General features: G+C 38.6%; 2 protein-coding genes across 2 annotated transcripts in view; one reads left to right on the plus strand and one right to left on the minus strand.

The window, feature by feature from the left end:
* Positions 1–65: 65 nt before the first annotated feature.
* On the plus strand, positions 66–3,745 carry LOC100638974 (NADPH oxidase 5-like). Its single transcript, XM_019994757.1, has 16 exons — positions 66–270; positions 319–416; positions 466–589; positions 660–748; positions 794–908; positions 957–1,110; positions 1,174–1,276; positions 1,324–1,431; positions 1,479–1,654; positions 1,703–1,921; positions 1,969–2,342; positions 2,388–2,610; positions 2,655–2,863; positions 2,928–3,137; positions 3,179–3,442; positions 3,503–3,745. The coding sequence occupies exons 1-16, from the start codon at positions 88–90 to the stop codon at positions 3,632–3,634; spliced, it is 2,781 nt and encodes a 926-aa protein (XP_019850316.1). The 5' UTR covers positions 66–87; the 3' UTR covers positions 3,635–3,745.
* A 160-nt stretch (positions 3,746–3,905) lies between these two features.
* Positions 3,906–21,827, minus strand: part of LOC100639225 (serine/threonine-protein kinase ATR-like) — a 55,088-nt gene continuing 37,166 nt past the window's right edge. Inside the window, exons 54-85 of the mRNA XM_019994755.1 lie at positions 21,218–21,294; positions 21,086–21,176; positions 20,898–20,963; positions 20,739–20,854; positions 20,533–20,644; positions 20,404–20,489; positions 20,300–20,356; positions 20,157–20,256; positions 20,066–20,106; positions 19,973–20,021; positions 7,505–7,576; positions 7,350–7,453; positions 7,178–7,296; positions 7,083–7,135; positions 6,931–7,041; positions 6,818–6,886; positions 6,709–6,761; positions 6,505–6,657; positions 6,329–6,458; positions 5,627–5,716; positions 5,527–5,580; positions 5,434–5,487; positions 5,301–5,389; positions 5,180–5,254; positions 4,943–4,981; positions 4,838–4,894; positions 4,638–4,791; positions 4,525–4,590; positions 4,391–4,476; positions 4,274–4,349; positions 4,133–4,231; positions 3,906–4,093 (exon numbers count right to left, since the gene is read on the minus strand). Coding sequence (XP_019850314.1) covers positions 4,034–4,093; positions 4,133–4,231; positions 4,274–4,349; positions 4,391–4,476; positions 4,525–4,590; positions 4,638–4,791; positions 4,838–4,894; positions 4,943–4,981; positions 5,180–5,254; positions 5,301–5,389; positions 5,434–5,487; positions 5,527–5,580; positions 5,627–5,716; positions 6,329–6,458; positions 6,505–6,657; positions 6,709–6,761; positions 6,818–6,886; positions 6,931–7,041; positions 7,083–7,135; positions 7,178–7,296; positions 7,350–7,453; positions 7,505–7,576; positions 19,973–20,021; positions 20,066–20,106; positions 20,157–20,256; positions 20,300–20,356; positions 20,404–20,489; positions 20,533–20,644; positions 20,739–20,854; positions 20,898–20,963; positions 21,086–21,176; positions 21,218–21,294 — 2,658 coding nt within the window. The 3' untranslated portion in view covers positions 3,906–4,033. The remainder of the gene's footprint in view (positions 4,094–4,132; positions 4,232–4,273; positions 4,350–4,390; positions 4,477–4,524; positions 4,591–4,637; positions 4,792–4,837; positions 4,895–4,942; positions 4,982–5,179; positions 5,255–5,300; positions 5,390–5,433; positions 5,488–5,526; positions 5,581–5,626; positions 5,717–6,328; positions 6,459–6,504; positions 6,658–6,708; positions 6,762–6,817; positions 6,887–6,930; positions 7,042–7,082; positions 7,136–7,177; positions 7,297–7,349; positions 7,454–7,504; positions 7,577–19,972; positions 20,022–20,065; positions 20,107–20,156; positions 20,257–20,299; positions 20,357–20,403; positions 20,490–20,532; positions 20,645–20,738; positions 20,855–20,897; positions 20,964–21,085; positions 21,177–21,217; positions 21,295–21,827) is intronic.

Consider the following 21,827-nt stretch of genomic DNA (forward strand, 5'->3'; position numbering starts at 1 on the left):
TAATAATTCATGTTCTAGGTCTATTAGATCTATTATTGCATAGATAATCATAATGCATATCTCCTTGTGAACTAAAATTTTAAAGGAATGGCTACAATGAGCTCTGAAGTATTTATTTCTGAAAATGAGGCAGATCTACCAGAAGATCAGCAAGTTAAAGGAAATGAAAAAAGTGCAATATTGGATAGACTTGGGGAAGTGTTCTCATCTGTAACTGTTGATGGCTACCTGACAGTAAAGGACTTAAGCCAAGCAATGACATCTCACAAGGTATATCAATCTTTAAATTGAAAAACATCATATAATTATACTCATTAGGATTTTTCTTGCATGTTGTTTGAACTAATTGATGTCTGTAGCATTGGTAGTGTAAGTCCGGGAGAAGTGATTAAAGCAGTAACAAAGCTACAGAAAGGGTAGATCTATCATTGCTCTATCTATTGTATTAAATATTGTTATAATTAGCAACAAGAAATATTTAAAAAGAAATGATATGAAGTGGTTTGAAAACAAGATTTGGCATGTAGCAAGAAATAATAACAATTCACTTAAGAAAGATCAGTTTCAAGAATTGTTTGAAGTGGATGGTGTAAGTTATGTACAACTCAATAATTATGCATGTAGTTCGAATCAACTTTAAAAAATAAATTTCTCTAAAGTTTGTAGTTAAATTTTCTGAGCTTCTTCTTGGGGGTACTGATAGAATTAATGTTTCAGATATGTTACAGTCATTTCAACTGGTATTGATGTAAGTTTAATTTCCTAAAATTATTAATTTTGTATTTTTTGTTAGTAGTGACACTGAGGACAATAGTTTGTTGTGGTATGAGAGAAAGTTCTCTGCTGTTATGGATGGTAACAAGCAAGTAAAATTTGAAGAGTTCAAGAAAGCCTTAAATATAACTAAAGTTTGTAATCAGTTTTAAAGTTATAAATCTAATTCTTTAAATTCTTAGTCAACATTTTTTGCCGAGAGATTCTTTCAGATTTTTGATACAGATCACAGTGGATCAGTTAGTGTCAAAGAACTGATTGATGGACTTACAATTGTAATACACGGCAGTCAAGTTGACAAATTAAAATTTCTTTTCATGGTTTATGATGTTGATGGTATAAACAGAATATCAAATTTCAACCACATCACTATGTGTTATCAATAACTAACATTTTTAGGTAATGGGTATATTGACTTTGAAGAGTTGAAGACAGTACTAAGGTCTTGCATGGATGAAAGTGCTCTAAATTTGAGTGATGAAAATTTAAATGAATTAACTAAGTATGACTTCAATTGTATTGTAATGCACATAAAAGCTACATATATAGTACATTATTTGAAGCAGCTGATGCAGATAGAAGTGGAGAAATTAGCTTTGATGAACTAAAGCAGGAATTAGAAAGACACCCTGAAATTGTTAACAATCTGACCGTAAGGTAATCTTTATGTATCTAGAGCCAAGCCATGTTGTAGTTTCTGACAGTGCTGCAAGTTGGTTGCAACCAAACTCTCAAAAAAGAAGTTGTTTTGAGCATGTGCCTCACTGGTTAAAGTGGAAATATATCAGAAATAATATACCTTTGATTTTTTGCATTGCACTCTGGATAAGTGTCAATGTTATTCTATTTGTTGAAGCAGCAATGAGACATAAAGACAAAGGTATTAAGGTTACTGCTTTTATAAGCTATTTTTATTATTTATTTTAAGGTACTTTTGTTTTGATAGCTCGAGGATGTGGGCAATGTTTAAATTTTAATCCTGTTATTGTTCTTTCTCTAATGATGAGAAAGTGTATGACATGGCTTCGGTCATCCAGAGTATCTGGACTACTACCATTGGATCAATACATTGAGCTTCACAAATTGACTGGTTATGCTATTCTTTTCTATTCAACTTTACATTTTTTGGCACATCTTGCAAATTTTAGTAAGTTATAGGCTTATGTTTTGTAAGTATCAGCATTGATATTTCAGGCTCAAGAGAAATTCAAGGCATTGAAACTAATTTTACTATGTGGATGTATTTATTTGGAGTTGGGACAGACTTAGGATGGGTTGGTGGAATGGCTGGTTTGACTGGATTTCTTTTATTAATCATCATTGCTATCATGTTTATTTGTGCATTGCCTTTTATTAGACGTAGTGGACATTTCCAAGTGTTCTATTGGACGCATAATCTCTATATTGCATGGTACATCATACTAATTCTTCATGGTCCGAACTTTTGGAAATGGTTTGCTGTTCCTGCTATAATTTATATTGGAGAGTTTGTTTTACGATTAAAAATAATCAAATTAGTTCGTTATGGAAAAACATACATTGAGGAAGGAATATTACTCCCATCAAAAGTAGGACTCTACATCAAAATTAATGCTTAAACCTCAACATAATAGGTGGTTCATCTTGTTATTACACGACCAGGAAATTTCAATTTTTATCCTGGAGATTATGTTTTTATACAAATACCAAAAGTGGCAAAATATGAATGGCATCCTTTTACAATAAGCTCAGCACCTGAGAAGCAAGGTGTATTCTGGCTACATATTCGTGCTGTTGGGACATGGACTGAAAGGCTTTATAAACTTTTTGAAGCTAAGAACAAAAGAAAGTCAAAAGGTTAAATAGTAAATAAATCATATTAATTTCATCAGTTCTTATAGGATCAGTTCCTTTGCAGTTGCTAACACAACCAAAAATTCACCATCCTGTGTCTAATAAAGTGGCTCCAATTGCAATTACTGCAACTGAAGATGAAGAGCATCCAATGGCAGCAACTGACAGGCATAATGGACAGAATTTTGGACACATGCAGTATGATCCTGTTGTTATCCAGGTACAACTTGATAATGAAAACGAAGAGGCCATTGAAGTAAAACACCACAATTTTATTTAAAATGACCAAAATAATTATTAACATTAATTATTTTTAATAGGTTTTTTTTGACGGACCATATGGAAGCCCATCTGTTCATATTTTTCAAGCTGAACATGCAGTACTCATAGGAGCTGGAATAGGGGTCACCCCATTTGCCTCAATTCTTCAAAGTATAATGATAAGATATCAAAATGGAAGGCAAGTTTGCCCAAGGTGTAATCATCATTGGACTGGTGACATACCTCCAACAATTATGACATTAAAAAAGGTATAAAAAAGGAATTGTTTAAAATAATTTTTGGACCATAGGTTGACTTCTTTTGGATCAATCGCCATCAAAAATATTTTGAATGGTTTGTGTCTCTGCTTAGTCAACTTGAAATAGAACAAATGGAAAGTGGATTCAATCGGTTTCTTGATATGCACATGTATATGACATCAGCACTTGATAAAACAGACATGAAAGCTATTGGTCTACATATGGCACTTGATTTGCTTCACAAGAAAGAAAAAAGAGATCTTATAACTGGTTTAAAGACAAGGACACAAGCTGGTCGCCCCAATTGGGAAGAAGTAAGTTACAAATACAGGCACATAATTTTTGACTATTTCATCAAATTGACACTGATACAGGTATTTGCTACCATAAATTGTGAGAAAAAGGGGAAAGTAACAGTTTTTTATTGTGGATTGCCATCTCTTGGCAAAATACTACAAAAGTACTGTGTAAAATATGGTTTTGGATTCAGAAAGGAGAACTTTTGATTGCTTTGTAATTTCTGGGCCATCCTGATGGATTTTAGTTGTTTTTAATATTTTGTTTTGTAAGCAACTTCATTAATTTTCATCTTTCATACTTATATCAATGAAAAATTATTTTGCATGAAAAGCAATGGCTGGGGAGCAGCCATCAAACTCTTTTTACATAATGAATGGCCTTGAGTTATTACCAAATGATTTACACTGGTTTGTATATCATTACACCTTGTCCTTAGTGCTTTCTTTTACAATTGATTATGTATTTATTCCAAATAAGTAAGGTATCATTTCTGATTGTTTGATTGTTTTATCTAAAGATTATAATAATGAATAATAATAAATTGGAAGTAATGACTATGTTAAATAATAAGCAATCTGTTAATGTATGTTGGTATTAAAGAAAAATCAAAGATAAGGTCCCCAGCCAATATACATTTGACACAAGTTGTCAATGTCTGTAGCTTCCTAAGCAAAAAAATGCAAAGAAGTCACAAAAACAATTACTTTAATCAACTGAAGAACATGACTTTTGACTGACAAAGGGAGTGTCTTCCCAGTTTTTCCTTGAAGCCTCTCATCAATATCACTAACAATTTTCACACCCTAAAAGCAATAAACAAAGACACATACACTGAAATATGATACTTTATCACTGCTCTGTGATCGACTAGTCTTAACAACCCATTCAACCAATGGATCATGAATGAGAGTTTTTAAAACGCTAAAAAAAGAATGTCTGTCACACAAGACCATATTAATTACCACATTAAAGGATCTCTTTGTTGTCTCATTAATTTCATTGTCATTTCACATGAAATTCGGAAAGTTCCTTCATATTTTGTAACACCCTATCATTAGTAAAAAAAGTCAAGTATTCTAATTGCAATTTCTAATACCATTGCATCAACCATATTATGTGTAAGCCTAAATGGCACTATTTCAGGGACTTCAAGAGTAAGACCCTATAAAAATTGTCAATTCTTAAAAAAATATATATAGCATACAACACCTTATTAAATAGGTAGCTAAAATCCACATGAACAACATCTCCATTGGTGCAATCAATAAGAATGTTTTCACCATGTCTGTCACCTAAGCCCACCATGTAACCAACAATAGACATTACTGCAGCTGTTCGGGCAAATGATTGGGAACTAGAATACCTAAGGAATTATATTCTAATGACAGATATGCTTAAAAATGAATAACCATGATGTTGGATCTGGAAAAGCCTTCATAAACCATTCACCTAATACTGGAGGATGCCTATTACAGCATGATCATTGAAATTCTGTCAAACATATAATTTCCTACCTGGGCAATATTTTATTCACAAAAATGTCTTTAAGCACTCTAAGAGACAAATACGATTAGTGCTATTGTTAATGACACAATAATGTCTAATGCTTAAATAATGACTTTGTTTCGATAAATAATGACTTTGTTTCGATATAAAATTTTGACAACAAATATAAATAGCTATAAATCTTATATACTAGGAAATAAACAACTGTGTCCACAATAAATAAAGTATAAATAATAGGACTTTACTTCTTGTTTCTCTTGTCACTATCTTTGGGGAGAAGTTTCTTAACATCAACTCCACTGGTATACATTCCTTTCTCTCTAAAATTAAAGAGTAACTGGTTTGAAAAAATGAAAAATAATATACTGGTATGTTGTTTGCAAAATTGGTCTGTATCCTGTTGTATTATCAACCCATTCCACTAGTCCACTATCTTCACTAAGGGGAATAACTGCCTGTATTAATAATTAATGAAAGTGATAATAACTCAGTAACTGACATAAGTTCTTATGTGTAAATGACGCTGACGGCACTCAGGATCACGGATTAAAAACTAAGAAAGATAAACTCAATTTTAATACATTTGCAGTACTTTGTTAATCACAGTATTAAATTCCATTAAACGACAATCTTTTCTTAAATCATCCTAATGCAAGAGTATAATAATTTGCACATTCATAACAACATCTCACTTTTGGCTTGCACATCATGGTATAGCGATTTCCATCACTAGCGAGAATAATTACTTTTTTTGGTCTCTGCAATGAATTAAGAATATCGACCTACAAAATAAATATCTTATGATAAATGATAAAAGAAACATGACTTCATGTTATTTTTAAATCCGATCTGTCATTAGTCACATCTAAGATCTAACTGTGAGACAAAACTTATTGAAAAATAAGTACTGTGTATGAGGTTTTGTTTGTGCACTATAGTAATAATAAAACAACCAAATGTAATGCATAATTATCACTGCAATAAATTGGATGGAGAACTAACATCCAACAACTAATATTCTAAACTTGGAAAACAAATTAGCACCTACTTATCACTTTCTGGGTGTACCCAAAACTCTATGCTTTCTTTTCAACATCCTTTTTCACTTAAAACATTTTTTTCAAATAAAAAAATAATTTGAGCAATTGCTCATCCAAAAATTACCATTATAGATACAAAAATAGTGTATAATGTTAAGACCAACATACACTATGCAACATTTGTGACAAACAACTTGTTGCATGCAACACAGTTTATAATGGAGTCAATGGAGATGTTGCAAGCTCCTTGATTGCAGTATAAACTGCGTTGCATGCAACAAGTTGGTTGCAACAAATGTTGTTGGGCCTTACAATCAGTAATACTTGAGACAAGTTTAGCTACTAAAATTTTACCCTATCATCAAATGATACAATACTTGGTTGAACGCCAGGAAATGGATTATGATCAGAAGGAGCATCCTGACAGGCAGGCAAAGTTACAGTTAAGGATGACTGAAGAGGGACCATAACAGGACTAAAATCACTAAAGAACCGTTTTCAACAATGCAAAGGTAAAAAATAGCACATACTCTGATTTAGTTAATCTCACAAGCTCCCTACAAACATCATTCATTTTAACAAAAGTTCTTTTTGACTCAGATTCACAAGAACAGACATCTAGTAAGCATCTGCCTAGCTTACAAATATCATCTATTACTTTTGTCCACCGAGGAAAAATATGTCTATGAGATACATGTACAATAAACAAAGTACAAGAATACTGTAAGACAAACTTTGCTTTATTAATAATTGCTTTACAACGATTTTTCCTAGTACTGTTGGAACTCTAAAATAATACAGACAATTTTATTAAAAAACAGAGAGGAAAGGTTTGCCATTTACCTTGCTAACTGCTATCATCAGCCACAACGAATGCTGAGGATAATGCTTCAGTAAAATAAGAATAATTTTCTAAAAACAAGAAATCATTGAGTACTATACAAGTTTCAGGATACCTCTAGTGTTGCGTAAACATTATCATCATGGTGACAAACCCTAGATATTATCTGTGAAAATGCGATCAAGAACTGATATGGAGCTAGTTGATCAACAAGATTCTCCATCAGCTACAAAACAAAAGTTAAAATAAAAAAATAATTATAAAAACCTTGGTAATTTTGTCTACATTTGATTGAAGTAAGGCTTTCTCTTGCTTTGATGCTAAAAACAAAAATATAGCAAAAATCTGCCGCTTGCTAATACCTGAGCTGTTTCCATAATCCAACCAAAGAGAAAGAGCACGTGGCAAGCAGTGATAAATGAACCTGTTTCCATATGTAAGTGCATCACCATAGTGCTTGATAGTATAATTCAAAACATCTCTGTGAAAAGTTTGAACAAAAAAATGCACATTACTGCATGCATGGTTATATACGCATAATTAGAAGGATTCTTTTCAACCAATGTGAGTAATCTATCATAATATCTTCCTAAACAAAAATGTCCCTCTTCATTCTCTCCATCAATTGCTATTACTTCCTAATAAAAGTAGTACATAAACTATAAGGTAAAAACAGGTATTTCACATACTTTGTAATGTTTCAAAATTGTTTGGGAGTCATGATCAGTTTCTTCCAGTAACTTGCCAACCATTAACATTGCCTAAAAAATTATCAAATTAGTACGTAAACTTTGCAATGAGGTAATGGAATAAATTTAATGCCTCAGTAAAACAGGATTTAGGTATGGCAAACATGAAAAACTGGTAACAACTTTAAGCATAGTGCAGAGCACTCATCTGCATGTCTCCAAGCAGGCAGATGCTGCAGTGGTTGAAGTGTGCTGAACTTTCTAAATAGCAATTGCTCTGTGTTTACCAGACAAACAATTCATTAACAGTAGATGCTCATTGACCCAAAACTACAGCAGCTGGGTAAAAATGTCTCTCCTTTCAAAGCTGTTGGCAAGATAAGGAGCAGCTTCTACTTTAAGCTCCAGGTGACAACTACACTCTGGCAGACTGCCACAGCTTACAGCTCATAACATGCCTACCAATACTTTCAAAGAGACAACTCAAAACAATCACCAAATAAATAAAACATATTGGCAAGGAAAAACAGGGGTCAAAGGTTAGCAGATATATGATGCCAAATACAGGAAGCAAATGCCTGAAGGAGTACATCTGCAATGGGTGAAGGTAGAGCCATCACTCCAAGCCATTTGCCACTGGGAAAGGAATCAGTCCCTAATTTTGCCATTAAGCCAATGAGCATATCAGATGCTAAGACTTTAAATTCAGTTAACAATAGAGGAGGAAATGTAGGGCCATTTCCTATGCATTATGTGATAAACAGTTAGCAGATGTACACTTTTTCATTATTGTTATTCATAACATTTAAAATTAAAATTCTTGGGCACGGTAGGTCTCTAAAAAGTTTAGACACTTGTCTGCAGGTACATATCTCTGGATATGCATCAGCAGTCATTGGTAATGAACATGTAAGCCCACTATTAACTGTGTGCATTTCAATTAATTTAGCATTTCTGCTATATTTCGCTACTTTTAAGTGTTTAGCTATAATTTACAGGTAGCCACAGGATCATTCTGGAACTGGGAACGATATTGATGAAGATCTGGGTAGTAACTGTTCCTTTGAATCATTTCAGTCAAATATCGGGGAGCCATCGTAATCACCATCACCATCTCCATAGCCAATCATTCGTTCTTTCTAAGCAGCAAGGAAAGCTAATGTATTTGGATTACAAAAAAAGACTAACAATAAAGAAACAATTTGAAATTCTGAGATTCAATCTAAGAGAAGATGAAACGGCAACTAGAAATGAAATGTTCCAAAAAGCAATTCAGTACATTAATTACTTAAAAAATAAGAAGTTTCACTTAGTCTGTTGTGCACAGATGCATAAGTAAATTCTTTAGATAATTATTATGTGTATACAACATATAACATTGATACACTAATAGTAAGGCACATCATTATGAAGGAAAGCATTAGAAAAAGAAGTAAGGAATCAATTAATGTTTATAATACACTGTGTGTGAATTATAAAACTGAAGCCACAGAATGTCTGGAGTCCAGTCAAAAAGCACTGCCATTGAAGGGAATATAATAGAAGCAGCTAACTCACTCCCCCTCTCCTTTTATTCTATAGGCATACAAGGTACTAACACAAAAGTGCTATTTTTAACGAAAATGCTGCAGTTATGTAATATTGCATATCAACTATCAAAAAATCAAAACTGTCTATTAAAAAACTATTGTACACTGTCCATTGTATACTGATAACAGTGATTGATCTGTCAGTGTATGCAAAATAAAGCTGGTGGACCAGGTGGTCTACATTCCCCTCTTGATTGACATAACACAAAGCAGTTGTTCAGGTCAGGATGGCCGCAACAGGTGTCTCTTGTCTTTAAAAATTAATTATCCCAGCGTTTTGAGTTAAGTGCATTTTGAGTTAAGTGTGGAGGGAGGATGCTTGTTGCGGGGAATAGGAGTTATCATACATAAGACGTTACAAGAGAGAACGATAGAAGAGATACATAAGGATCATTAGGGAATAACAAGGAAGAAATCTATAGCAAGGAGTTACTCCGTGAAATTGAAGCAAAGAGTTGTCTCATGCCAAGCTGTTAAGCAAGGTCCTCCAGTAGCACTGCTACAACCCTGGTAATGGCTTGGAGTCGTGTCCACTTAGATTTCGCTGGTCCAAGTACCTGTAGAAAGTGGCCTGAAGTATACATAATGAAGGAAACGACAGCAGCTAAAACCATAGAGTCATTATGAGATATGTTTTCACATTATGGATTTCCTGAAACAATAGTTATAGATAACGGCCCGCAATTTGTATCTCAGGACTTTGTGGATTTTCATACATTGAATGGTGTTAAAACACATTCGTAGTACCCCTTATCACCTAGGTCCTAATGGGATGGCTGAGAGATTTGTACAGTCATTCAAGACTGCACTGAAAGCAGCCGAAAGTAATGGTTTACCAATTTGTAATCAACTAGCTAACATGCTACTAGCTTATAAAAGTACCCCTCATTCTACTACTAATGAATCACTAGCTTTACTCTTTTTCAAGCGTCAGCTTGAAACTCGTTTAGATATGATTCACCCTGATATTTCATCTGATGTTCAAAATAGTCAAACTTGTCAGAAAGAGTATTATGATTGTCATGCTAGATTTAGAGAGTTTTCAGTTAGTGAAAGTGTTATGGCAAGGAATACGTGTCCGGGTCCAGACTGAGTGCAAGCTGAGATTATAGAGAGATTAGGACCTCTCACTTATATGGTTAAAACTAAAAATCAATTGTTATGGAGGCGACACATCAATTTGTTATGTGAGCTTTTACCTTCTAGAGTGGTGCCAGAGTTAGACGAGTTTGCACCTGAGCCCGATTCTCATTGGTCGATACCACCTGTGGAAAACCCAACCGTACCTCAGGATCCTCAACTGGTTCAAGAACCACATTACCCCTCTCGTAACTGCCATCTACCCAATCGTTTCGGCTGGGTCCTTTGATTTTGGTGTGAAGGAGTGTGGCAACTATTATTGTGAGTAATTGTGTGTATTAATTAATAGTATGTTATTAAGTAGCTATTGTGTACGATGTAATCATTAGTTCTCACGCCATTAATTAACTGATTTGTGAACACTATATAGCTGTGCTATTAAAAAAAGAGATTTAATTAATAAGTCACTTTGTTTGATCTCTCAAAACACTACAGCCACAGTCTTAGACTCTCTGTGCTGCTTATCAAGCTGGGAATCTGATCACAATACGAGTGATTGTGCACTGGCAACATGGGAGAAAAAAAGCAAGCAACAAAAAAGGGAAGGAATCACCCATATATGAGAAGCAAGGAGCCATGTAGAAAATTTAACATTGTAGACATGCCAAATGTCGCTATCAACATGTTTGTAGCACATGCTCCAGTGCTGACCACATGTTGTCAGCTTGCCCGATGTCATCCTCAGCAAAGACTATGAACGCATAGCTGAATCAGGCAGCTCTGCTTGGAGGGCATTATACAGGTGGGCAGCCTCTATCTCGAGATCCGAGATCACTTTGTGCATTTCCTTAAGGAGAGGTTCCGTGGAATTGACTCTGATAGGTACTACGGCTACAGTTTCTGTATTGGTGCAGCTACGACAGTAGCTTAAGCAGGAGTGCCGGACCATTTGATTAAAGACATGGGTCGCTGGAAGCCTACCAGATTTATACTTAGTCCCCTCCTCCCATCCTAGCAGCAGTAGCGTCTTCCTTGTCTAGGGGTCCGACTGCCTAAACTCATCTGATTCTTATTGTGTCCTTCTTTCTTTGTTTATTTATATGAGTACCGTCAGTTCAGTATTATAAAAAGGTGTTCTATTGTTTGGGCGTGGTTTGGAACTGGAACCACCCCCTCAGATCGAGACAGAAGTACCTCCCAGAGGCGGGGATTACCCCTCTGCGATTAGCTGGGGAGGAGTTGAGAGCTCGCTCCACGGGCTGATCCTGTGTGCAAATTTGGGATTTTGATCTGGTACAAGTGTCCCTTTCTGGGGGTCCAGTTTTGGAAAGCCACACCCAATGGCATACCTTGCCATTACCGGTTAGCAGGGATGCCCCTTAGTAATAGCATAGGGACTACCTACCTATTGTATTGGTCTGAAGAGGATTCCACGGGGGCTAGAGGTAAGAAGTCAGATTTGTGAGACATGTGGCTAATTGTCGTTTTGAATGACATTTAGAGAGTTTTAAATGAGGTAAACGCCCACAAGGTCTGCGCATGCATAGTAGTTGAGCGATCTGAGAGCAAGAAGAGTCTGCTTCGAACTTGGGAGTTCAATAATTTTGATTTGCGTTATTTCTTGTTTGTCTCGTGAGGAACTCGAGAGTTCTGAGATGTTGGACACAGAAGGAACCAATGGGACCGGTCCTGGAGATGCGACTTGTTCCACAGGAGGGACTCGGCCCGGAGAGGGGACTGGTTCTGGAGCTGGGACTCGTGGCAGCGGGGGGACTCACCTCGGGCCATCAGGGACCACAAGTACTAACAGGCCCCCGGCAGTACCAATGGAGTTGATCGCTTCAATGATCTCTCGCGCCGTGTGGGAGGGCTTGGGAGGCCTACCTCCTACGACCACTCCTGGGGGGATTACGCTAATTCCCAATACAATTCCGACTTCAGCTGCCGGGGGTTCGCACGCTGGTGTGGTGACGGCGGGCTTGGGGGGGAATCTACCGTTCCTGCCGCTACGTCAGGTGAGCTGAGGGAGCAAGTGGGGGAGTACGGGAGTAGCGAATGAGAGATCGGAGGGTCAGCAATACCGGTGTAGCCTGGCAAGTCAGAACACCACTGTAACATCAGTTATCTTATTGAGACAGCGGTATCATGGCCTCAGAGTCTCGAAATACCAAAAACAAGCAAATAAATTTTAAATTATACAAAGAAATAATAATATTAACTTAAAATTTTAATAACAATAATTAATGGAAAATATTGATAATAAAATCAAAATAAATAAATTAATTAATTAGATAAATGTCAACAAGGACAGCGGCCAGTTTGTGGTCCTAGCGTCCATTGTATGTGGGTGTGGCATTAGGTACAGAACACCCAGTTTTCTTTTAACAGTTGTCTCCTTATTTAGGGAGTATCGACCTGTCGACCCCTCTATTCAGCACGCCTGCTACTACCATTGGGTCAGCAGTAACTCGGACCACTCCTGCCACCGAAGGCGGAGGCATCCCTTGGTCATTGCCAGACTGGCTAAAGCTACCAGAGCCGTCTGCCACGCCCCCTTCCTCAAAGCAGCTTTTGGCCATTTCCTCAGCCCTGCCTCTTATTCCAGCAAGGGCAGTGGAAAAGATCGAGAAGGGGGTTTTTATCTACTTCAGCGAGTTACTCCAAGACAATGTGGCATTGTTTAACACCCTCCAGGAGATAGGATCTTTGGCCAACACCTCAATCCAGAAGATGAGGGATATATCCGACCCATTGTCGTGGGCGTATTGTTTTCTGTCCTTTGTGGCAGTTTCTGTAAAAGACAAGCACACCCGGGACCTCATGGCTTACGGCCAGGTCATTATCCAGATGTCACGGAGCCATGGAGCTTGGGATGGATAAGTTACGATCGAAGATTCCACCAGCAGATGGCTGCTGGCATGGCACTACAGTGGGCTGAAGTCAACCTGTCCTTAATGGCAGTGACAGTCTTGGAAGGGGCTTCAGCAGCTCCACTAAAGACTTGCTCCAGTTGTTTCTCATGGGACCACCAGAGAGAGGAGTGTGCTTTGGCGGGCTTGGACAGCTCTTCCAGGGCGTCCCCAAGGACCAGGACATGCCCGTATAGGGTTCCAGACTATTGTTGCCATTTCAACTCGGAAATGTGCTCATTCTCAAGTGAGAAGTGTGGCTACAATCATAGTTGCTCAATGTGTGGCAAGGCAGGCCACCCTTCCATGGATTGTCCCAAAGGCAAAATGAAGCCACAGGCAGTTCCATCGTCATCCTCAACTTGAGACTCAACCTCTACTTGCCCACGTATTGCTAGTGCCTAATGTAATGGCCAGTTGTATATAATCGAAAGTCATGTACCAGGTATCTTTGCACATAATCAGCCCACACTTATCAACACTTATACTCATCTCATTACCCTGGAATGTATTTGGAACTCAGTAACCTCGAACTAATGATTAAAACGGTGATCGATTGCTAGGGCAGGAACACCGAGCACTATCATTGTCACATTCCCGAGTGACATTTATCAAGTAATTGCGAGTAACTTTTCTCTTCCGTTTTGTTATGAATCTTGAGATCAAATATTATAATGAGGACAATTATTAAATAAAGTAAATTAAACAACTTAAAAAAAAAATAATAATAAATAAAATAAAATAAGAATAAATATAAATTAGGTATTAAAATCTCCATATAAAAAAAATCTCCATAAAAAATAAATAAAAATAAATTTCCAAAAACAGTAATAATAATAATAATAATAATAATAAATAGAATAAAATAAAAATTAAATGAAATAAAATTAAATTAAAAAAAAGGACGGGGGAAGCAGTGAGATCCAATGTTGAAGTTGATAGGGGCATGTCACTAGAAAGGACACTCAGCAAGGTAATAGCTAAGGAAGGGGATAGCTTCAGACAGCATACAAGAGGGGGATCCCCATTGGGATCACAGTGTTAGTTGTTAGCAGCAGAAGGAAATTGGCATCACATGGAGTTAGCTTCCAACATCTAGGGCAGATAGGTAGGTCTAGGGGTACCCAATGTGATACGGATGGTGAAGCAATGTGTGGTCAAGGGAGAAAGAATTGGAATGAGGACAAGTGTCGGATAGCAACTACATTATGGCGAAGGTGTAACTATAACAATCAATAATACAAATTATACAAGCAATAATAACCAATACAAGTGTTAACGATAGTTAGAAATTCGCAAGTGTTCAAGACTAAGATTGGCTAGCATTAATAAACATTAATTATACTTGCATCAATAATGACACAGTGAATTTCAGTCAATTAGCTCGAATAAACAACAGATATAATAAACGAAGTATAAATACTATAAATAAAAATAAACAAGTAAACAGAGACATTAATTGCCCTAAAAGCTGAGGCCTTTTGGGAGCCGGGCTACGATAACATAATGGGGGGTCTAATGTTAGGGATATTCAACAGTTAATGTCGGTTTCTCCTAATAGGAACCCAGGCATGGAGAAGGAAGCCATATCCTTATATCTACCAACTCCTCGCCCTCGAAGGCACTCCTTCCCCTATGGGTGGGGGAGTGGAGGGTTTCCTCTCTCTAGTTGAATGGTTACCTTTTCTGCAGTCCCTTCCCGACCAATCCTTTGCAGCTTTTCTGGCTCGTGGGATAGGCAGTGGTTTTCGAATTGGGATCGATAAAAATCACCAATTGTAGGCAGAGAAGTCCAATCGCCCATTGCATTAAAAAATGAGGGCACTGTGTCGGCCTATATTTGGGAAGAATTTGGGGGGGGGGAAAGCTACGTTTAGCAGCCCCAACGAAGTCGTGCATGTCAGCCCAATTGCCATAATACCAAAAACAAGCCAGCTGGGGAAATACCGCCTAATCGTAAATTTGTCTGCTCCAGATGGTAGCAGTGTAAACGATGGCATTTCCCCTGCCCTTGCCACCTGTCATACACATCAGTCGACGAGGCGGTGGCAATCGAGGCAGGTCAGAGTGCCTGGATGGCTAAACTTGATATTCAGTCGGCCTACAGGAAAGTACCCGTTCATCCAGCAGACCAGGCACTGCTGGGTATCCACTGGAGGGGCGTAACATTCTGCGACTGAGCCCTCCCATTTGGCCTACGGTCAGCGCCTCTGTTGTTCACGGCAGTGGCAGATGGCCTTTCATGGGCCATGGAGTGTTGCAGGTCCACAACTTGATCCACTACCTTGACGATTTTTTCTTCTGCTCCAGGGCGGAGTCCAGCGAGTGCGAGCAGGCATTGAAGACTGCAGTGAATGTCTGCCAGCACCTGGGCTTGCCAGCAGCCCCTCATAAAGTGGTGAGCACTTGCACAACCATCACATTTCTTGGAATTGAAATTGATTCATGTCGGTGGGAGTTACGGCTGCCCGAGGACAAACAGGCTCGCCTGATGAGCATCCTTCAGGAATGGAAGCATGACAAGAGACAGTCAGTAACAAAGAAACAGCTCCAGTCCCTGGTCGGACTATTGAACTATGCAGCATGCATTGTTCAGCCTGGAAGACCATTCACATGTTTGCTCATTGAGGCCTCAAAAATCCCACAGGAGCCTGATCACTGGGTCCGATTAAATGTGGAATGCAGGTCCAATATTGGTGGCAGGAATTCCTGCGTTTCTGGAATGGTCGGTCATTCTACCCAGGTCGCCCATGGGCGGCTGGCTACAGTGTACTCCAACGCATCCGGACATAGGGGTTGCGGCGCTGTGTGTCTGCCGGTGAGCAAGTGGTTCCAGGTACAGTGGCCGGAGTCCTAGTACTCAATCGCCATTGCAGCAAAAGAGTTGCTTCCCATCATCGTTAGCGTAGCTGTATGAGGGCAAGAGTGGGCTGGTCTCAGGGTACTAATCCGGTGTGACAATGACGCAGTGGTCGCATGTCTGCGAGTGGGTTTAGCAAAGGATCCTCTGTTAGCCCACTTGCTAAAAATTCTGTTGTTACTCTCCGCTCTGCATAAAATTCAATTGGTAGAAGTGCATGTTGCCGGCCGCTCTAATGGAGCAGCTGATGCTTTGTCTCGGGGTAATTCAAAGTTATTTTTTCTCTCATCCCCCAGACCAGTCGGGCTCCTCACACAGTGCCAGCACAGCTACTTGAGCTGTTGTGGGATTGGAAGGCAGCTTGGACATCAGAGGATTGGATGCAGAGGCTAGATGCCTTTTTGTTACAGGACTTTAAGGAAGAACAAAGAGCACCTATGGCTCAGCAAAGAGGAGGTACGTGCAGTTCTGTGTCAGGGCTGGCATCGACCCACTCCCAATAACTGAGCAAACTGAGTGCCATTTCGTGACTCACTTATATCAGGAAGGTCTCCGCCCAGGTTCAATCTTGGTCTATTTGTCAGCCCTTCGGCACTTGAGTATTGAGGCCAGGTTGGGGGTGGTCTCTCGTGAGTCATGGCCACAATTATCCTACGTGGTTAAAGGGGTGGAGAGAGAAAACAGAGATACCCCGCCCAGACGAAGGCTCCCAATTATGCTAGACATCATGAAAATACTCAAAGCTGCATGGGAGTCGGGGCTGGAGGACCAATTTACTGCATGCCTGCTGTGGGCAGTAGCATGTACTGCGTTTTTCGGCTGTTTCAGATTAGGGGAACTCCTCCTGTTAAAAGGAACAGAAGTGCCGGCAGTGGGTGATTTAGACATCTTTTTCCATAGGGTGGGCTCTCGATCGGGGATGGTAATTGGCTTACGTTTTTCAAAAACTGACCAAAAGGGCAGGGGTACCAAGGTCCACGTCGGTGCTACATCAACAGATATCTGTCCAGTGGTTGCCCTTCAGAACTACATGGTGGTCCGCCCAGCTAGACAGGGGACTGTGTTCGTGAGAGTAGACGGCTCCCCCTTACTTAAATCAACCCTTGTTCAATTGGTTAGGAAGGCTCTGTTCCATAGTGGGGTGGGGCAAGCATCATACTCTGGCCACAGTTTTGGAATAGGTGCGGCAACCGTGGCTGCAGAGGCAGGAGTTCCAGTGCACCTACTAAAAGCAATGGAGCGATGGAACTCAGATGTCTACCTCGCATACGTCCGGACCTCACCGGAGACCCTCGTATCATTGGCGCCAAAAATGGTGTCAGGCCGGTGATGTTAGGGACTCATTTGTGTATTTCAGGTTTTCTGTTGTCTTTGTCGTTGTTATGTTTATTTTGTCATTTTTTTTTGCCCATGTGTTCCCATTCACTATATGTGACACATCCAGTGCCTTCTTGTCAACCCAGTACACTCACACCAACACTCCTTACTCATACAAAGTGCCCAACTTGGGAGGTTTTGGGGCATGGCCGTAAGTCCTAATTCTTGGTCAGGCCTCCCAGCCGATTTTCCATTATCTTGGCATGCATTTACCCTTATACATGTTAGTGGAGGGAGTGATCAGTATAACTATTGTTATGTAGTGTTGTGCTTTAGCATGCATATAGACCCCTTTAGGCGAGAATTAGTTTGTGATACCGTATATACAAAGAAATAATATTGAACGGATTTTTGTCCGCCATGTTTTACGTCAAAGTTATGCAGAGTTCCAATGGCTGATGTGCAAAGTAGAGCTGTTTTGCCAATAAAACTTTTGTTGTGCTGAACTCAGGACTATGAGAGGCTTCATATCAACTGTTCCTTACTATAGCAAGATATTTTGAAGACTTAAGAAGTCTGGGAGAGCCAGAACGATCAGTTCTTGACTCTCTGTCACAGCCCAAAGAGGAAAACAGGCTCATACAACAAAAGTATTGCACTATACTTCTAGGTTGGCTCTCTTGGCATCTTTCTTGACTCTAGAATAGTTTTTAGCTTCAAAATGTAGTGACCAAGATCTCCAGGACACAGAAAGCACTTGCTGCTTGACGCAAAACATGGCGGCCAATTATTGTATGTGGGCGTATACCGTAACTGAGATATAATGATATTTATTGCAAAATTAATGACATTCACAAGCTGCTACTTTTCGCCGAAAGGGGTCTATAGCCCTAAACTATAAGCCTCCACTGTAATGAGGGGCACAATTGGAGGTTGTTATAATCGGCTGATTGGGAGGATGTAATTTCAGGGGAAAGGATTGAGGGCTAGGCCCTGCAATTACAAGACAGGCTTCCTATGGAGGCAGCTTGTTTTTAGGGGGTGGGGTGAGTTCAAGGGTCGCATCAAGGTAAGTGTGAGGAAGGGCCCTATGGTGTGTGGTATGTTGGGCCAATATCTTTTGGCAGGCTTGCAGGGAGTTAACTGTTATATAAAGGGCTCTCCCATTGCAAGGGGTGGCTCTACGTTGCATTGCCAGCTTCTTTGTGGGTCCTCCCGCCTCATACCACTAACAATTTTTTTCTCCACTGAGGTGATTTCTCAGTGTGATGAGTGGCTGACTGGAACCACCCCTTCAGATTGAGACACAAGTACCTCCCAGAGGTGGGGATTACCCCTAAGCAATTAGCTGGGAAGGAGTTGAGAGCTCGCACAGTTCGCTCCTCCCCTAGGTGGGGCTGATCCCACATGCAAATTTGGGATTTTAATCAGGTACACGTGTCCCTTTCTGGGGGTCTGGTTTTGGACGCCCAATGGCACACCTTCTTGCCATTACAGGTGAGCAGGGATGCCCCTTAGTAACAGCATAGGGATTACCTACCTATGCTATTGGTCTAAAGAGGATTCTACAGGGGCTACAGTCCCAAACACAGATTTGTGAGGTAAGTGGTTAAGAAATTTTAATTAATAACTTAATTTATATAATCAAAGTTCTTTTTACCAAACAGTAGTATTTCTGGCCAGAATTGCACACAGCAAATCTATTGCCTTCATTAGTTTTGTAATAGTGATAGTTTTTTTAGACATCTTTGACACAGTAAGTTAGCTATGCACTGAGCATAAGCAAAAGCATGTGCTACAGTAAAGCTCGAAACTTTCATGGGTTTATATTTTCGTGGCTTGCTCCTAGTGGGGCAATTTGTGGTTCAATTTTCGTGGTTGACAGTTTACATAACCTGTATGGGGATGGCACTTCAATGATTATGTGGGTTTAATTTCGTGGGAAGCCCCACAACCACGAAATTTACATACCACAAAAATGTCAAGCTACACGGTATTATGCAATAACATTGCATGTGACCAAGTATCCTACCATGCATGCATTATACCAGGTGTCATTACATCAAAATCGGAAGCTTTATTATAACAGATACCGTATAGCAGTTAATTTTAGACTGGTGTGTATTTTCGTCTGTTTTGTGGTGTGGCTTACGGTAAGAAGGGTGTGGTCTACAATATAGGGGTGTATAATGGGCAGAAAAATTTTGAATTGAGGATAAAAGTGCAAATTTAAACATAGTGAATTATAGATCCGCTAAATCTATAGCCCTCAAAAAAGTCACCCTGGGTAACAACAACTACAATAATTTCATGTAACATTGTGGTTAGGCTTTGCTAGTACTTAAATGCGTGAGGGTAGCATGTCAAAGCAGGAGAGGAGGTCAAAGGGTCGAGGCATAATAAAGTTTATGTTCATTAGCAAGAAGAATGGCTCTGTTTCATTAAGGTTAAGGATTCAAGGACATAAAGATTCAACAACAAAGCTAAGGTTTCACATTACTTAATACTACTTCACCCCAAATAACACACCCCTTGATAAATAATGACACACCAGGTAGTGCATTGTTTCATGATATGCAATACACCTAGAAATAATTTGACTTTTAAGTTACATTGCACCTCTCAAAATATTTAGCTTCATGAGCAGGTGAACTCAACAGAAGGTTTGGAAGCCATGCAATAATTAAAAGTGTATGTTAGTATACTACTTTACTTTGGCTTTGGTAGCAAGTGGAACTTCTTCAGAAGCTGTCCAGCTCTCACTAAAATAAAAAAACAACTCAAGCATTAAAATTTAAGGAGTTACATTGTTTTCTGAAGATTAAGAAGTGCCTGATGTGGGTCACCCTATATATATATTATGTACAATGTTAGGAAAAGAGTAGACACACTTATACCTGTGTACTGATTAAATCAGCATGCTCTAAACAATACTCAGGTAGATGATAATCTGCAGCATGTAGAAGAAGATTATGAGCAGCTTGCATACAGTTAGAGCTAAAAGAGACAATTTACATAACAAGTATACCAAAAAACTAACTGCCTAGCAATAGAAGCACTTTTCAACCATAGACAACCAGTTTCTTGCTTAATAGACCTAGAATATACAAGAGATAAAAAAACTATGACATAAGTTCAAAATACAATGTGAGAAGCTCTTGCTTTTCATCAACCAAACTAAGTAATGTTCTACGAAGGTTAAGTATTGGTTCTTGAGTTCTAAATGTCTCCTAAACAACAAATCATAATTAAAAACTTAATAAAATGATTCACTTCTGTAGATAGAAGTCTACTTTTCCAGTTCTTTAAAATGTCAACAGTCCTACTCTCGGAACTAAATATAACTTGAGTGGCCATATCTTCTACTTCTTGAAGCATATGCAACCTAAAAAATTAATAATCATTGTCACTAACAAAATGTAGCAGTTAACACTAGATACACGTGTAGTTTTAAACTCAGCAATGATAAACTATAATACCTGACAATATGCTCATATCCTCTTTGATATGATCCCAATTCTAAGCTAGCAGCTGTTAGTGGTCCCATAACACTATTACGAACAGCTTGCAACTGTGCTTGAAACGCAACTTTATCCTACACAAATGATTAATTAGTTACATTAAAATTAGAAACAAGCCTTCTTTTTTGCAGCCAGTAACAATTTTCCAAGACCTGAACCCCAATTAACCAAAGATGACCTTGCCTAGGAAACAATACAAAAGTAAACAATTAAAAAAATAAAGTATTTTTTGCTATTTCTCCTAATATTTTATAACACAAAAATTTGTGAAAAATACGAGTGAAACTTTTACAGCCTGAACACACCTCTTTTACTGATTGCTCTAAACTATTCCAGTCTCCAAGCTTCCAAGCAGCTTCAATATAGTATGAATTAAAGATATGAGACAATTCAGGTCTAAAACATATAGATAGTAAAAAACTAAAATAGCTATTTACTTTTCAGCAAGTAATCCTTTCACATATGTTAATGCTGATTGAAATTCCCCCAGACTCATCAAACAATGAAGGCTATCCTGTGCACAGTAACATTTAATGACAAAAATTATACAGGAACAAAGGCTAGTTTACAATATGACAATAGGCCAACGTACAGTCAATTCTTAAACAAAAGTGTGGGCGATCGATTTGACCTTGTGACACATGCCTTCTGCTAGAATAGAACCAGATTTTATTCTAGCGTCAACGTAACATGAGGAGTTGCGTAATATTGTAAACCAGCCTTTAAAGGGTAAGTTCAATGCATTTTTTGAGGTATTTTTCAATTGGCTTAATATGATTGCCTGACCACACAAATGATGTGTTCCAACTCCCATTGTCTGAAAAAAATTATTCACTGAGATATGAGCCTTCAAAAATGCTCATTTTTCCTTCCTGCCAGTTTACTTCCTGTCGATGGGTGGAGCTAAACGTGACATCACTAGAGGCAAGCTGCAGCTAAATCCATTCCTTTATAGGGGGAAATAATCCTTTATTCTCATGCCTAGCAATGTAATATCACTAATTTAAGCATTAGAATCATTAGCTTTCATTATTCTAAGCATGGAAC

Source organism: Amphimedon queenslandica, unplaced genomic scaffold (genome assembly GCF_000090795.2).
Source record: "Amphimedon queenslandica unplaced genomic scaffold, v1.1 AMPQUscaffold_13466, whole genome shotgun sequence".
Lineage (NCBI taxonomy): Eukaryota > Metazoa > Porifera > Demospongiae > Haplosclerida > Niphatidae > Amphimedon > Amphimedon queenslandica.

Excerpts from the sequence above, each read along its gene's own strand:
- LOC100638974 (XM_019994757.1), top strand. The coding sequence starts at position 88 with ATGGCTACAATGAGCTCTGAAGTATTTATTTCTGAAAATGAGGCAGAT. Across the intron at positions 909-956 it reads AAGCCTTAAATATAACTAAA|TCAACATTTTTTGCCGAGAG; the intron begins GTTTGTAATCAG and ends TTAAATTCTTAG. Across the intron at positions 1,277-1,323 it reads AATTTAAATGAATTAACTAA|TACATTATTTGAAGCAGCTG; the intron begins GTATGACTTCAA and ends CTACATATATAG.